Source organism: Mustela nigripes, chromosome 9 (genome assembly GCF_022355385.1).
Source record: "Mustela nigripes isolate SB6536 chromosome 9, MUSNIG.SB6536, whole genome shotgun sequence".
NCBI lineage: Eukaryota > Metazoa > Chordata > Mammalia > Carnivora > Mustelidae > Mustela > Mustela nigripes.
The window spans coordinates 74,233,819-74,249,253 of NC_081565.1; the positions used below are offsets into that span (position 1 = coordinate 74,233,819).

Genomic DNA, 15,435 nt, shown 5'->3' on the forward strand with positions numbered 1-15,435 from the left:
ATTTCAGTTATTTATAATATCAGTCTTTTATGTTATCATTGTAGCCCAAATGAAGTAAGACAGGAGTTTTGTTCTTAAAATAATGTGGTCAAGTGTTTTCACCTGCTTACAGTTCCCTAAGGAATCAGTGCAGAGAGTGACCTCTATTTTGTTCTCTGGTCATGCAGGCAGAGGTAACATATGTCCAAAAAATCAAAGAAATGGACTAATGATATCTGTCTGGAGAAGGGAAAGTGGACAGGGAAAATACCAGCCAGATCCCAATGCCCAGGAATGATGAGGGAAAAGGCTCAGAAAGGCCACATGTAAATCATGGAAGCCGGAGTGCAACAAACGTGCTGAGAACCCAGAAAAGACCTGATCAGAGCCTGGACATGCACCTCTAATGGATCTGGAAGCTACCTGCAAGCAGAAGGTGAATGCCAAGCCAGAGATGTAGGAAACCTGGCAGAGTTCTGAAGTGCCACAGCTCAAAGCCAAGTACAAGGACTAGACAGTATTTCTCAGTTTTGGTTTCAGGAATTTAAGGAAATGTCATTTCACTGTGTGATTACTGAAATAATGGAACAGATACTTCAGTAATCACAAATGACAAAGAATAGAGTCTTCTCAAAAATAGTTTGGAAAATTCATTGGACTCATTTGCAAGGGCTGCTTAATAAATTATTACAAACAGAGGGTCTTAAAACAAGAACTTATTCTCTCACAAATACAGAGGCCAGAGGTCTGAAATCTGTTGGTTCCTTCTGGAGGCTCAGAGGAATAATATGTTCCATGATTTTCTACAAGAATGGGGTCAATATCAGGAATCCTTGGTATAAGCTGGCCTAAACATATATCATGCTTATCACTATCAACTCACTGGCATTCTTCTCTCCCTCCAAAATCATAAACAAGAGAAGGATGTTCACTTTCAACACTGTTCTACAAGTTCTGGCCAAAGCAATTAGCCAGGAAAAAGAAATTAAAGGTACCTACTTGGAAAGGAAAAAGTGAAAATCTATTCATAGATGACATCACTCTACATACCTTTAATACTTTAACAACACAGGGGTTGGAGCAATGACAGTCTGCAAGGTTAAAAATCCACATATAACTTTTGTCTCCCCAAATTCCTAATAGCCTATGAGAAGGCTATTGATGAGAAGGCTAACCGGTAGCATTAACAGTCAGTGACACACACTTTGTGGTATGTTTTATGCTGTATTCTTACAATAGAGAAAAAAAAATCTTTTTTAAATCGTAAGGGAGAGAAAAGACATTTGCAATACTGTAAAACAAAAACAAAAACCATAGATAAATGAACCCATGCAATTCAAACCCATGTTGTTCAGGGATCAAAGGTATACAGAAAATCCCAAAGGATCCACAAAAAAAAAAAAAAAAGTTAATAATTTAGCAAAGTTACAAGGCACAAGATGAACATGTCAAAATCAACTACGCTGCCATACATCTACAATGAATAAACTGAAGAGGAAATTGACACAATTCCATCACATTAACATCCAAAAATATTTAACCAGAAAAGGACTTGAACACTGGACAAAATAATGCTGGAAGAAACATAGAAAGACCTAAATAAATGGAAGGATATCTATACTCATTGACTGGAAAACCTACTATCGTTATGATAGCAATACTACTGAAAACAATCTATACATATAATGTAATCCCTTTCAAATTCAAAGCAGCTTTTGTGTGAAAAGGCAAATCCTCAAATTCATATGGATTTGCAAAGGATCCAAATATCCAAAATATTCTTGAAAAAGTACAACAAGATGGAAGACTTGCACTTTCCAATTTCAAAATTTACTACAAAGCTACAGTAATCAAAGCAGTGTGGAACTGACATATGCATAGACAGAATGAGTCTATAGAATGGAAGGAAATAGAATTTAGAATCCAGAAATAAAGCCATACATTTCTGGCCAACGGATTTTCAAGAAGGGTAACAAGATCATTCAATGAAGAAAAATAATTTCTTAAGCAAGTGGTCTCAGAACACCTGGATATCCACATATAAGTGAATAAAATTGTATTCACTATCCATACCATTTACAAAACTTAACTCACTGTGGATAGTAAACCTAAACATAAGAGTTGAAACTATAATACACTTAGAAAATATAGGAATAGATTTCCATAATCTTGGGTTAGGCAAACCTTCTTAGATACTATACCAAAATTATATAGGCAAGCTTTCTTAAGATATTATATCAAAAGCATAAGCAATGACAGAAAAATAACTCAGATAAAATCTATTCCATCAAAATTAAAAACAGTGCATGAAAGGACATTATCAAGAAAACGTGAGGACAAGCTAAAGAATGGAAGTAAAGATCATGTATCTACAGTCTAGCATATATAAAGTATTTTTACAACTCAACAAAAAGAATAACCCAATTTTAAAAAAGGACCCAGTGAAGATGTATATAGTCAACACCCATAGGAAAAGATGTTGAATATCAATAGACATTAAGGCAATACAAAAAAACACAATGAGAAAACACATTTCACACCCACAAGAATAGCTATAATTTAAAGGCACAAAGAAGAAAATAAGTGTTGGGAAGAAGAAGGAAAATCTGAAATCCTTGTACACTGCTAATGGAAATGTAAAATGGTTCAGCTCTATGAAAAACACATTGGCCCCTCCTCAAAAAGTTAAAAAAAGAATTATGCTATGACTCAAAAAATTCCATTCCTAGGTACACAGGAAAAGAATGTGTATTCAAATTCACACCCTTGAATGTTCACTATGTGTTATCACAATAGCCAAAAGTAGAAAGAACTCAAATTTCCATAGAACAAATGAATAGAATAAACAAAATGTGGTAAATACATACAATGGAGTATTATGCAGCCTTAAAAAGGAATTAAATTCTGATATACACAACAACACAGATGAGCCTTGAAAACATTATGCTAGGTAAAATAACCCAGACACAAGAGGTCACGTAATGTATGATTCCATTTTATGACACATCCAAAAACAAAGCAGACTCATGTCTTCCAAGGGCCATGAGGAGGGGAGTGATTCTTAATGAGTATGGCATTTCATTTTATGGTAATATTTTGACTAGATAAGGGTGGTGATTATTCAACATTATGAATATATTAAATGTCATTGAATTGTGGTCTTTAGATTAATTTTATGATGTCAGTTTTACTCCAATAAAGAAAAGTCATTAAAATACAATTAATGAATTAGCAAATGCATATATTCCCTAAAGAAAATTCCCAAAGCACTATCATACTGGCTAAAGATACTTGAAAAAGCAAAGTAACCTAAGCCTAAAGCAAGAAAAATTTTAAAAATATAAAGGTTAGAGAATAAATTAATAAAACAGAGAATGGAATATAGCAAAAACAAAACCAAACTCTTTTTTTGAAAATAAGAATAACAAAATTTAACTAGTCTAAGAAATAAGAGCAAAGACTCAAAAAAAAAAAAAAATTAAAAAAAATATATTATTACCAACCTCACAGAAAGAAGATTACATGGTAATACTGCAAACAACTATATTAAAACAAATTATACCATGTAAATACTTAAGTGAAATGGACAAATTCCTGAAAAGAAACTGAACTGGGGGGAGGGGAGACAGAAAAATGCCAACAGACCTAAGGACACATACAGATTAATAATTTAAAAGCTCAGGCCCCAGTGACATTACTGGTGAATTCTACAACCAAACATTTAATGAAGACTCAATAACAATTCTTTACAAACTATTCCAAAGAGGAGGGAATACTTCCCAACTAATTTTATAAGGATAGTATCATCCTAATACAAAAAGCAAACAAGGCCATCACAAAAAAACAATAGACCAGTATTCTCTTATGAACACAGACATAAAAATCCTCACCAACAAACCAAATCCAGCTGTATGTAAAAAAGATTAAACATACAGTCAAAAGAATACACCATTATTTTATCATGTGAGAAACTAATTAAGGTGAATACACCATAAATCAAAAGAATAAAGAACGAAAAATACACAATCATCTTAAGGGACATAGAAAACGCATTTGATGAAATCTAACAAACTTTCACGCCAAGAACAACAACAACAATAACAACATTTAAAAAAACCCGAAAACTCAACAAATTAGGAATAGAATGAGATTTCTTAAAACTTATAAAAGACACCTATGAAAAACCCACATTTAACATCATATTCACTTCTCAAGGTAAAAAACTAGAGAAAGATAACCTTTCTGGCCACTTCCATTGAACATGGTACTGAAGGCTAAAATAAGAGCAATTAAGAAATGAAAGAGAAGGTGTCCACACTGGAAATACAGATGTAAAACTATCTTTATTTGCAGATGCAATGCTCATGTATGCTTCTAGCCTAAGGAATTTAACAAAAACTATTGAAGTAATTATATCAAGATTGCAGGGTAACAGATCATTATACAAAAATCAATTGTATTTCTACACACCTGTAGTCAAGAATCCAAAAATGAAATTAAGAACATGATGCCACTTGTAAGCATTGATGAGGATCAGGACCCATTGCCCCCAAAATATGGCACCGTGGTATAGTATTTTTAAATTGAAGGAGTACAAGAAAACAGCAGAAGCAGAAAGGTCACTCTGATATTCCTCTACCCTTCCCCGTAATAGATTCTAAAACCTTCATGTAATAGGTGCCCCCCCTATAGCTAGAGGAAAAAAGCATCCTTATCTCTAAAGACAAAGATGAACTGCGAAGAGTCCTAATAAACAGGGCTTGCTAAGTTTCCCCAGTCTACCATACTTACCTTACACTACTTGACTTATCATATTCCTCCCCAACTGTACACTCTTCATCAAACCTAACATACTCTAGTCTAACTGGTTCTTTGGATCTTCATTTCATTAGAAAGATTCTTTTGTTAAACTTCTATTAAATAAACACTTCTCCCTTGTTAACCTGTCTGTCAGATTTAATTTTCAGATGCAGCCAGGCACTCAAAAGGGGTTGTGGAAAATTCTTTCCCCCCATACAGCATCAAAAACAATAAAACACATACGAATATACTTAACAAAAAGGATACAAAACTTGTACTCTGAAAACTATAAAACACTGTTGAAATTAATGAAGATCTAAATAACTGGAAAGGCATCCAATATTCATGCATTTTAAAACAATACCTTTTAAATGTCAGTACCCAAAATTGATCTACAGATTCAACAAAATCCTTATCAAATCTAAGCTGAAATTTTTTGCAAAAATGGATATAAAAAAATTCAAGAATATCAGAAGAGCTAAAATCATCTTGAAAAAGAAAACAAAACTGGAGGATAAACTTTCTGATTTCAAATTTTACTACAAAGTTAGAGTAATAAACACAGGGTCCTACTGGCAGAAAGTTGTAAAGATCAATGGGAATAGAAAAAAGTCCAGAAATAAATTCTTACATTTATGGTAAACTATTTGATGAAGGTATCAAGATCATTCAATGCAAAATAAGGTTTTGCAACAAATGTTGCTAAGACAAATTAATAATCTCATGCAAAAGAATCAAGTTGAACCCCAAACTCACACCATACATAAATATTAACTCAAAATGGGTCATAAACCTAATTTAAGAGAGAAAAATGTAAAATTCTCATAAGAATACACAGGAATTTATCTTGTGTCCTTGAGTTAGGCGAAGACTTCTTGAGTCTTCACCGCAACAACTACAAAAAATAAACTGGACCTTCATCAAAACCAAAAAATATCTGGCATAGAATACCACCAAAAAACTGAGAAGAAACAATGAATGAGAGAAAACAATTAAGACTTTCTTATGAAATAAAAGATTCTCATCAACAATATATAGAGAACTTTTTTTTTTTAATTTTTTTTTTAAAGATTTTATTTATTTATCAGAGAGAGAGAGAGAGAGAGAGAGCACAGGCAGACAGAGGCAGAGGGAGAAGCAGGCTCCCTGCCAAGCAAGGAGCCCGATGCGGGACTCGATCCCAGGACGCTGGGATCATGACCTGAGCCGAAGGCAGCTGCTTAACCAACTGAGCCACCCAGGCGTCCCTATAGAGAACTTTTAATAACTCTTAAAACTGAATGAAAAGACAACTCAATTTTAAAATGGGCAAAGTAAGTTACTATACATTTATCTAAAGAATATATATAGAAGAAACCAATAAGCACAAGAAAAAATGCTCAATACTGTTAGCTATCAGGGAAATGCAAATTAAAACAACAATGAAATACCAGTTCACACCTTTTAGGATGGCTGTAATTCAAAAGGACAGCTAAGTGTTGTCAAGGATATCGATTAATAAGAAATCTCATACACTGCTGGTGTGAATATACAATGATGCAGCTCTCTGGAAATCAATCTGACAATTCCTCCTCAAAACTTAAATACAGAGTTGCCATATGAGGAAATAATTCTGCTCTTAAGTGCATACCCAAGAAAATTTAAGCTTTATTGTCCATACAAAATACTGTCTGTAAATATCCAGAGCAACATTATTCATAACAGTCAAAAAACAGAAACAAACCAAATATTCATCATCTGATGAATGGGCAAACACAATGTGGTATATCTCTACAGTGGGATCTTACCATGCAAAAGAAAAAAATAAAATACTAATTCACACTATACCATAAATGAACCTTGAAAATATCATGCTAAGTTAAAGAAGCTGGACAAAAAAGGCCACACATGACATGATTCCACTTATATGAAATGCCTCCAACAAACAAATTCTTAGAAACAAGTAAATTCGTGTTGCCATACACTGGGGAGAAAGGAGAATGGGGAGTGACTGCGAAAAAGCTTAAAGGTATAGGATTTCTTTTTTTAGGGTATCAAAATGTACTAGAATTAAGATAATGGTAATTATTGCACAACTCTATAAATATACCATTGTGAATTTGGTATAGGACACCAGAAGTGTGATAAACAACTGAGTTGTACACTTTAACTGGATGAAATACATGGTATATTAATTATATCTCAATAAAACTATTTTTAAAAACAAAAGAAATAAAGATATTCCCAGATAAAAACCAAACTGTTGATGCGGTTTCGTTTATGTAGGGTGACTGCTGGCATTTCTGTTTTATCTTCAGTGTCCCTCTACATTTCCTTAGCATAGAGTTTTCTACTGAACCAGTATTTTTAATAATTCCAAAATTTAAGTTCCTAAAAATACGTAAGGATACATCACCATAGTACTCTTACAAAATACTGTAAGACTATAATCTAACTTCCCACCTTATGATGAAATGTTTACTTACCAGTAAAAGAAAAATACTTACTTAATGGCTTGTGCTCCTGGTCTTTGCACAATCAAAGTGCTAAATTCTTCCACTACAATATCTAACAGTTCAGGTGTCCCTCGTTTTTCTCTTAGAACAACAGACATACTTTTCAAGTGAACAAAGAACTTCATGGCTTCAAACTAGAATATAGTGAAAACAAATAAAATGAAATTTATATATGAATTTTATATGTATGTGTGTATCTATATATATATAGATACACTATATATATATATATAAGACAACAAATACTCTTCTTCACAGCTTATTCTTTCCAATAACCAAAAAAAATACTTTAAAAACAACCCTTTATATATTAAAGAATCACCATATGAACACTAAAAAGGGCAATTTTTATTCATACCTTGGAAATTAAAATAAATATAATATGTACCAACTAGATAAAGCTCACAGAGTAGTCAGTAACATTTCTGAAAAAATTAAAAATAGGCATATCTACCATTAAAGTCTAAGATATAAGGCAAGAAAACATCTTACTGTTTTTGGCAAGGTTGGATCAACTGCTGTTTCACTATAGCCAATTGCTTCATAGAGTAAAGCTTTTTCTTCAGATGTCAACATTTCTTCAAGAACTATAATCATAAAGAAGTGTTTTGTATTCTTAACTGGTAAGATAAAACTAACCCATAATTTAGCTGCTTTTAACAAACTGGCAAAATTAACTCTCTTTTTATACTTTTAAGAAACTTTTAAAAGAACTTTTATTTAAAAAAAAAGGAAAAAGAAAAAAGTGATAATCACTGAATGTTAGGATATCACTGGCAATTTTAGAAGGATTATTCTCCAAAAACACATAAACTACTAAATACGTAAATTTCGCAATAGAAATTTCAAAGTATTTGGATTAAGGAAGCTCACAAAATAACTACCTGTATTAAGTACTTAGTGCTATTCTGCTAAGCAACATACTTAGCATACAAAGTAAGCAGTACTAATATTATAATTTCCCATTTTACAGATGATTAATAGAGGTTTCTGAGAATTTAAATCATTTGCCTGGGCTACACAGCTAGCAAGTGACTGATCTAGGATATAAACTTAAGCCCCTATGTCTCCAAAGCTATGATCTTAAACATTTAGTAAGGAAACAAAAATCTCTCCAAGAAACAATTTCAACAAAAATTTACAATGGTTTATACCCTTGGGAATTTACAAATTTATTAAATCCTGAGCATAAAGCTCTTTTGTAAACATTAAGATAAAAAAATTAATTTTTATTTGACATATACAAGGACAATGTTTTAATAGTAATTTTATAGATAAGAATAAATTACATATAATATGTATATATGGTCATAATGTTTATTTTAGTTAGAAAATTTTCTGCAAAACTTTATTTTCGCAACTGATGATTAGCTGCACTAAATTAACCTAATGATTAACTGCACTACTGCAAAATGAAATGGACCTACTTCCAGGCTTAACATCTGGTTGTTCTTTACTTTTTGGTTCTGACCAACTCCACAGCCAGCTAAACCATCCTTTGTTTTCCTCTGAATCTTTTGCTCCTTCCCTGAAAATCCTATATCCAGCTTTCTTTACCTAAAATGAATAAATTTTCAAATAAATAACAAATTATCCTTTATTTAGCAATCTAAAGAGAAAGAAAAATGACATTTACAAAATTAAACTATTCCAGTGAAAAAATGTAAACAATATACAAACAGACAACCAAACAAAGTAAAGCAACATAAGTCAAACGTAATTTAGGATTTCCAGGTAGAGAGCACTACTGTTTTACAAGTCACCATAATCACACCACCAACTCCCCACAAAGATTGGATTTTCACCTTCTTATGAACTCAGTGTTTGATAATTATTTAGCAAGAATTATTTACCCAAATTACTTAGCAAGAATTTTTCCTCCAGAGGACCTAATTCAAATGTATGGAACAAAATATCAAGTTAATTTTTCTTACAGCACAAAGAAGCAAATTTGAACCCCTTTTAGGAAACAGCATATATAGCCGAACACTAATAATATCACTGCATCTGTTAAATCTACATGGAATCTAGATTTATTTTTATTGATTGAAAGATAATCTGGGATTACCTCCACTTCTGCCTGTTGTCTTGATATAGTTATATTAAATACATCCAAGGTCTTTTCCAACTCCTTAAAATATAAACAAAAGTGTGTTTAAATGAATAATTTCATATAGTCAATAGAAAGAGAAAAATGATAAAATTTTCATTTATAATCTAACAAACTGCTGCAGTAAGGAAAGACATAAAAGGAAACAAAACACAGATCAACCATCAACATAATACTGCTTTTAAATTCTGAGAAGCAGTGCTTACATATGTCAGCTTAGAAATTAGTAATGATTGAGTAACGTTCCTAAAGAAATCATACATGTCATGCATATAGGTGTCATATTGAGATTTACAGACCCATACTAAAAGATACCATATAGGCATTGCTTAAAATGACTTTTATTTGGGTTCTAACTACAACTGAGGATAAACACATTAGTGTCACTTTCAACTAAAAATGTAATTCTAAATCCTTCATATTATTAGCACAGTTGGTGTCATCTTTAATATATTCCAAATAGATCTAGATAGACTTAAAACTTGTTTTGAAATTCTGTACTTTCTAAAGCTTTTATGGCTACTGAGTAAAGTAACGGAGATAAACTAAATCTTTCATCATATTACATTATTCCCATGATTACTTTTTTTTTTAGAGCTGCATGCTAAAATCTTTTTCCCCATAACAGAAGCAACCATGATCTGTTATTATCTAGAAAACAATTTACTCAGAGTTCTACTATTCAGTAGACTTGGAGGATTCAGGTTAAGATCAAAAAAGGTCCCCCCCCCTCAAAAAAAAAAAAAAAATTTAAGGAAATCTGTAACCATCCCAAAAGACTATCAACCCAAGCATTCCTAACAGTCTAGGTCTGCAGAAAGTCTCTTACCTCAAACATAAAAATAAAAGTCAATTTTTAGGGAGCTCCTAATTGAAAACTGGCCTAGATTCAGAATGGTTGAATTTTAAGAGACTATCTCCCCACAGTTTCCCTAAACTAAACATCATCCATCCATAAAACAATCCCTTCTAGAATATAACATAATGCTAACAGATAAGGCCAGTATTTAGGGAATTCTCAAGACAGATAATGAAGTGTAGAGTTGCTGGTAAATACTAGAAATGCCCAAGAATGAAGAGAAAATGGATTCTGTATGGGTAGAAAATTCAGGAAAGTTCATATAAGAGATGTGACTTACGTAGAGCTTGAGGAGTGAGTAAAACTGGAATAAACAGAGATGAGGAAAGACAGAGGGACCTGGCTACAAGTATAAGCACAGTATATACAAAAGACAAGAAATTCATCTAATCACCGCCATCAGATGGTAACAGGGGAAATGGAATGATTACAGGTAGTATAAGGCTGTGAAACTGACACAGAAAGACTGGAATCAATATAGCAAATGCTTTTTAGGTTTTGAGGTTAAAAAAATCATAATGTGAGGCTTCAAGTTACTTTTTTGCATGAACTCAAATCTCTCCAGATTGAGAATAATCTCAAATGATCTCACTTACATATGGTATCTTAAAAAAACAAAAACCAAAAACCTGAGCTCATAGATCTGGAGAGTATCACCAGAGTTTCTATCACCCAACTGAAATGAAGAACAGGAGTACGAAAAAGTCTAACTGAAAGCGAATGGTCCAGTCAAAATTTAAACAAATTATGAGGAATTATGTAGTAGAAAATATTCAATAATTTCGAAATATGCTGACCTCCAAAGAGATGAGAATTTCACCAGCTGGCTTCTTAGTTGTTATCTTTTTTTTATACAGTTCTTTATACTGCTTCATTTTTTGCCTGTGTTCTCTAATATGCTTCCATGACCACATCCGTAACCGGGGGCAGACATTCACTTCAAGAATACCATGTATAGCATAAGCCCACCTAGTGAGAAAACAAAAACAAAACCCCACACTTGACACCATTCAAGCCAACAGTATGAAATACAAAACTGCTTCTACTCTAAAACAGCATACAGAGTACAGAGACTATGGACCTAGGCACTTCATTTTTCCCAGCCTTGTTCATACTAAGACTACAGTAATTATTAATCTTACCTCTTAAAAACAAGCAAAATCACTGAATTGTGTTACAAAAAATATAGCTCTACAGAAAGACCATTGAAGTACTACTTGGCAAATAGCACTTTAGTCACCTGAACAGTAATTAAAGGTCAACTGAAAGAGTAATTGCAACTTCTAGAAAACAAGAGCTTCATAAATGGAATAACAAGACTTCTGAATGAGTAAAATCATACCCTCATTTTCAACTTTAATCACATAGGTTTAAAATATCTAATGCAAAAGCTTGCATTTTTTTTTAAAAAAAAAGACATTGCCAAACACAAACTAGGATTTAGTTTCTAATAATCCTAAAAATACAGTTAATTGATGGTATTATTGTATCTCCATTTTTGTTTTTTTTTTAAATCCGCTAAATCAATTTTATTAACATAATAAGCAAAAGCCATAAATCAAATGACAATCTTTAACTGCCCTTAAAGAGTATCTTAAAAAATTATTCTTAAAGTCAATAAATTCACTCTTAAACTTTATTTTATAAATCTTAAATTTTTTTAGATCAAGCAATTCTACTTCTGGGTATTTATCTTAAGAAAATGAAAATACTAGCACAAAGAGATGTATGTTCCCTGATAGTAAATGCAGTATTATTTAAATACAGTAGTAAAAATACAAAAACCACCTACGTATCCATCAACGAATGAATGGATAAAGAAAATATGGTATATAAACCACAGAATATTATTCGTCATAAAAAGGAATGAAATCTTATTATTTATGACAACATGGATAGACCTGATGGACATTATGCCAAGTGAAATTAATCAGACAAAGAAAGACAACACAGTATGATCTCACTTACATATGGTATCTTAAAAAACAAAAACCAAAAAACTGAGCTCATAGATCCAGAAAACAGACTGGTGGTTGACAGAGGTGAGGCAGAGGCACTGGGTGAAATGGGTGAAGGGGATTAAAAGGTTCTAACTTCTAGTTATAAAATAAGTAGTAAGGATATAATATACAGCATGGTCAAAATATTTAACACTCTACTGCATATTTGCAAGTTGCTAAGATACCTTTAAAGTTCTAAAGAAAAAAATCTGTCCTTATATATGGTGATGGACCTTAACCAAACTTACTGTGGTGATCAGTTTATGACATATACAAATATTAAATTACCATGTTATAAACCTGGACATAATATGTAAAATTATACCTCAATTTAAAAAAAAAAAAAAAGTTAGTCATTTTACCAGTCTCTGGCATGATAGTGAAGAGGTACATCAGGTTTGAACTTCCTGTATGGCAGATTTTGCGTCATCATATCAATTGATTCAAGAAGCTCCATAACACTGAAATACTGAAGGATGAAAAAATTAAGGCTCTTAAATGTTTCAGATTTTTTTGTTCAATTGTTAAAAAAGCTAAATTATTGACTTTCTAAAGGAAATGTTACCATATTGTGTTTGAAATACATTTAAAATCTTAGTTCTGCTTTTATCAAATTATAACTCACAATTTACAATTTCATTAAAAAAAATCACCTGTGGTTTATTAAATTCAATTGCTATGTCATGTAACTCAACTTCCAGGTTTATCTTGGGGGCAGAAAAGTCAAAATCTGATCGCCGATTCATCTGAAGTTTGGCATTAGCAGATATGGGGCGAAACACTGAAAAATAATATAAATTTTAAAAAGTTAAACTGATGTTATATTTCAAGAGTCCCAAAGTACAAAGGGGATGAAGTGGAAAATACTGACTTTCATTTTTTATACTCATCTTACTTTCCCAGATTGCCACATTGCTATAATTTGGTCAGATGAACTGCCATTTAATTAATGAACAAGATTCTTTTATCTTCCTCCTATAATTTACATGTTCCTTAAGTAAATGAAGCCTAAGTTAACTCCCCCTCAAAATACCAACATAATCCTTAAAAGCAGGAACAACCTCTAAAAGGCAAAAACAGTCTAATAAAATAATCTTAACAAAAACACAGTTTAAAGGAATTACATTAAAAGTGCTAAGTTAGAAAAAAATATTTATTTGATCACTGACTTCTATTATACAATTATGATGTCTGAATTTCTGATCAGTTTCTTTGTATCCATCTGCTCCATTTTAACTTGCAAAAGGAGAAGTGAGATGAGTGAGTTAACCCAGGATGACCTTCTTGGCTCGACCTATAATCCAAAATGGATTAAACTCAACCCTTCATACTTAGTTCCAGAAAGAGAAGAATTCTTGCAGGGGGAGACAAACAATAGCAGAATCTATACTAAGATCAACTACTAAATTATAAGCTAATCTATAAAAAACATAGTATGTCCCTCTTGTTTTAATCATTCCCGAGGCACAGCACTTAATTTTTTTTACACACTGAGCATTCAGATACACTTTGAAACTGAGTGGACCAAGAAGATACTCAGCAAATGGAGATTGGCTAAATTCATCATGATACATCTATAAAGTAATATATAGTAAAAAAAAGTAAGAAAAATTTATATATACGTAAGTGGAAGGAAATAGTAAAATAAAGTTTAGGGGTGTTTAGGAGGCACAATCAGTTAAAGGTCCAACTCTTGGTTTGGCTTAGGTAGTGATCTCAGGGTCATGAGATGGAGCCCTACGTTGGGATCTGCGTGCAGTCGGCATGAGATTCTCCCTCTGTGTCTCCCCTCACACCCTCTCTCTAAATAAATACATCTTTTAAGAAAAAAAAGTTTAAAAAGTGTATGTACACAAAAGTGTATGTTCACTATCTGAAAATAAAATGACTCCTCTCCCCCAGCCTTCTTAAGTTACATACAAGACTACACAATCCCTTATAGTCTCCCTGGCTGCAATCTCTATCCATCCCTGGGTTACAACCTCTCCTACATCTGATTTTAGCTCCTGGCAACTCTAATTTCTGAGTGATTTCAACATACAAATAATTCTTCCAAAATCATAGCCTCTCAGAACCTTGGATTTCTCCACCCTTACTTCATCCACTAGATCTTATCATTGCTATTTGCTAGACCTTTCCATAAACTCAGTCTCAAGCATCCAAATCTCCTACCACCACCACCACCTAGCTCTCCAGTACTCCAATACTGAATCTTCAGGTCCTGTGGGACGGACCATTCATTAATCTTCATCAGTTCTTTCACCTCCGTTTCATGTCCTCAGGTCCCTCTCTACCCTATTAAAATTCTATGATCAGTTATTTTAATCATCTCCCTGCATTCAGTTTTCACTCCTCTGTCTTCTCACTTTGTCAGTACTTACCAGGCAAAACTCTAATTATGGATAAAAAACCCTCTCCATTTATTCTACATCTGTAAACTACCTGAGAAATTCGATTTGGTTAGAAAAACAAACCAAAACAAAAATGTACACTATCACACAGACTAGTCTCACTGTAATGTCATAAAACCCAAAGGTCCTCACTGTTGCTAGGCAGTCATACAACATTTAGTCCAGTTTAGGTAAATGCATACCATAGTGTGTTTTTGTACAATCAATAAACTAAGAATGATTTTTACAGCTTTATCTTTATAGAGTTGTTTAAAAGAAACGAAAATATGAGACAATGGCTATATATGGCCTTAAAACTGAAAATTATTTACTATTTGGCCTTTTACCAAAACAATAAAAAATAAACAAACAAACAAAAAGAACTGCCCAGCCCCTACTCTAGCGAAGTGGCTCTCAAAATGTCAGTAATCAAGATCACCAGGAAAGCTTATTAAAACAGATTGCCAACGCTCACTCTCAGAAGTTCTGATTCACTATGTCTGGAATGGGCTCTAGGACATCTATTTCTAAAAAGTTCCCAAGTAATACTGATGTTGCTAGTCTGAACTGTACTTTGAGAGCACCACTGTAGTGAATTCACTCTCCTGTTTACCTACATGACAATTTCATAGCCTCTCTTCCCTCCAGAAACGCCCACACCTCAGATATTAAAAAATAACTGCTCATAAGAGAAATTCCATATACTACTATTACCATCTCTACTAGAAGAAGGACTTCTCTTATACCTAAAATCTCTCTTACAAATGAACTAATCATGTTCCTCTGTGCGGCAAAGCACTCC

General features: G+C 32.7%; 1 protein-coding gene across 4 annotated transcripts in view; it reads right to left on the reverse strand.

The window, feature by feature from the left end:
* Positions 1 to 15,435, reverse strand: part of VPS13A (vacuolar protein sorting 13 homolog A) — a 223,361-nt gene that overhangs the window by 175,423 nt on the left and 32,503 nt on the right. For all 4 annotated transcript variants that reach the window (XM_059411819.1, XM_059411818.1, XM_059411820.1 and 1 more), the window contains exons 11-17: positions 12,897 to 13,024; positions 12,606 to 12,712; positions 11,041 to 11,212; positions 9,343 to 9,405; positions 8,702 to 8,831; positions 7,767 to 7,861; positions 7,266 to 7,408 (exon numbers count right to left, since the gene is read on the reverse strand). In XM_059411819.1, the coding sequence (XP_059267802.1) occupies positions 7,266 to 7,408; positions 7,767 to 7,861; positions 8,702 to 8,831; positions 9,343 to 9,405; positions 11,041 to 11,212; positions 12,606 to 12,712; positions 12,897 to 13,024 (838 nt within the window). The remainder of the gene's footprint in view (positions 1 to 7,265; positions 7,409 to 7,766; positions 7,862 to 8,701; positions 8,832 to 9,342; positions 9,406 to 11,040; positions 11,213 to 12,605; positions 12,713 to 12,896; positions 13,025 to 15,435) is intronic.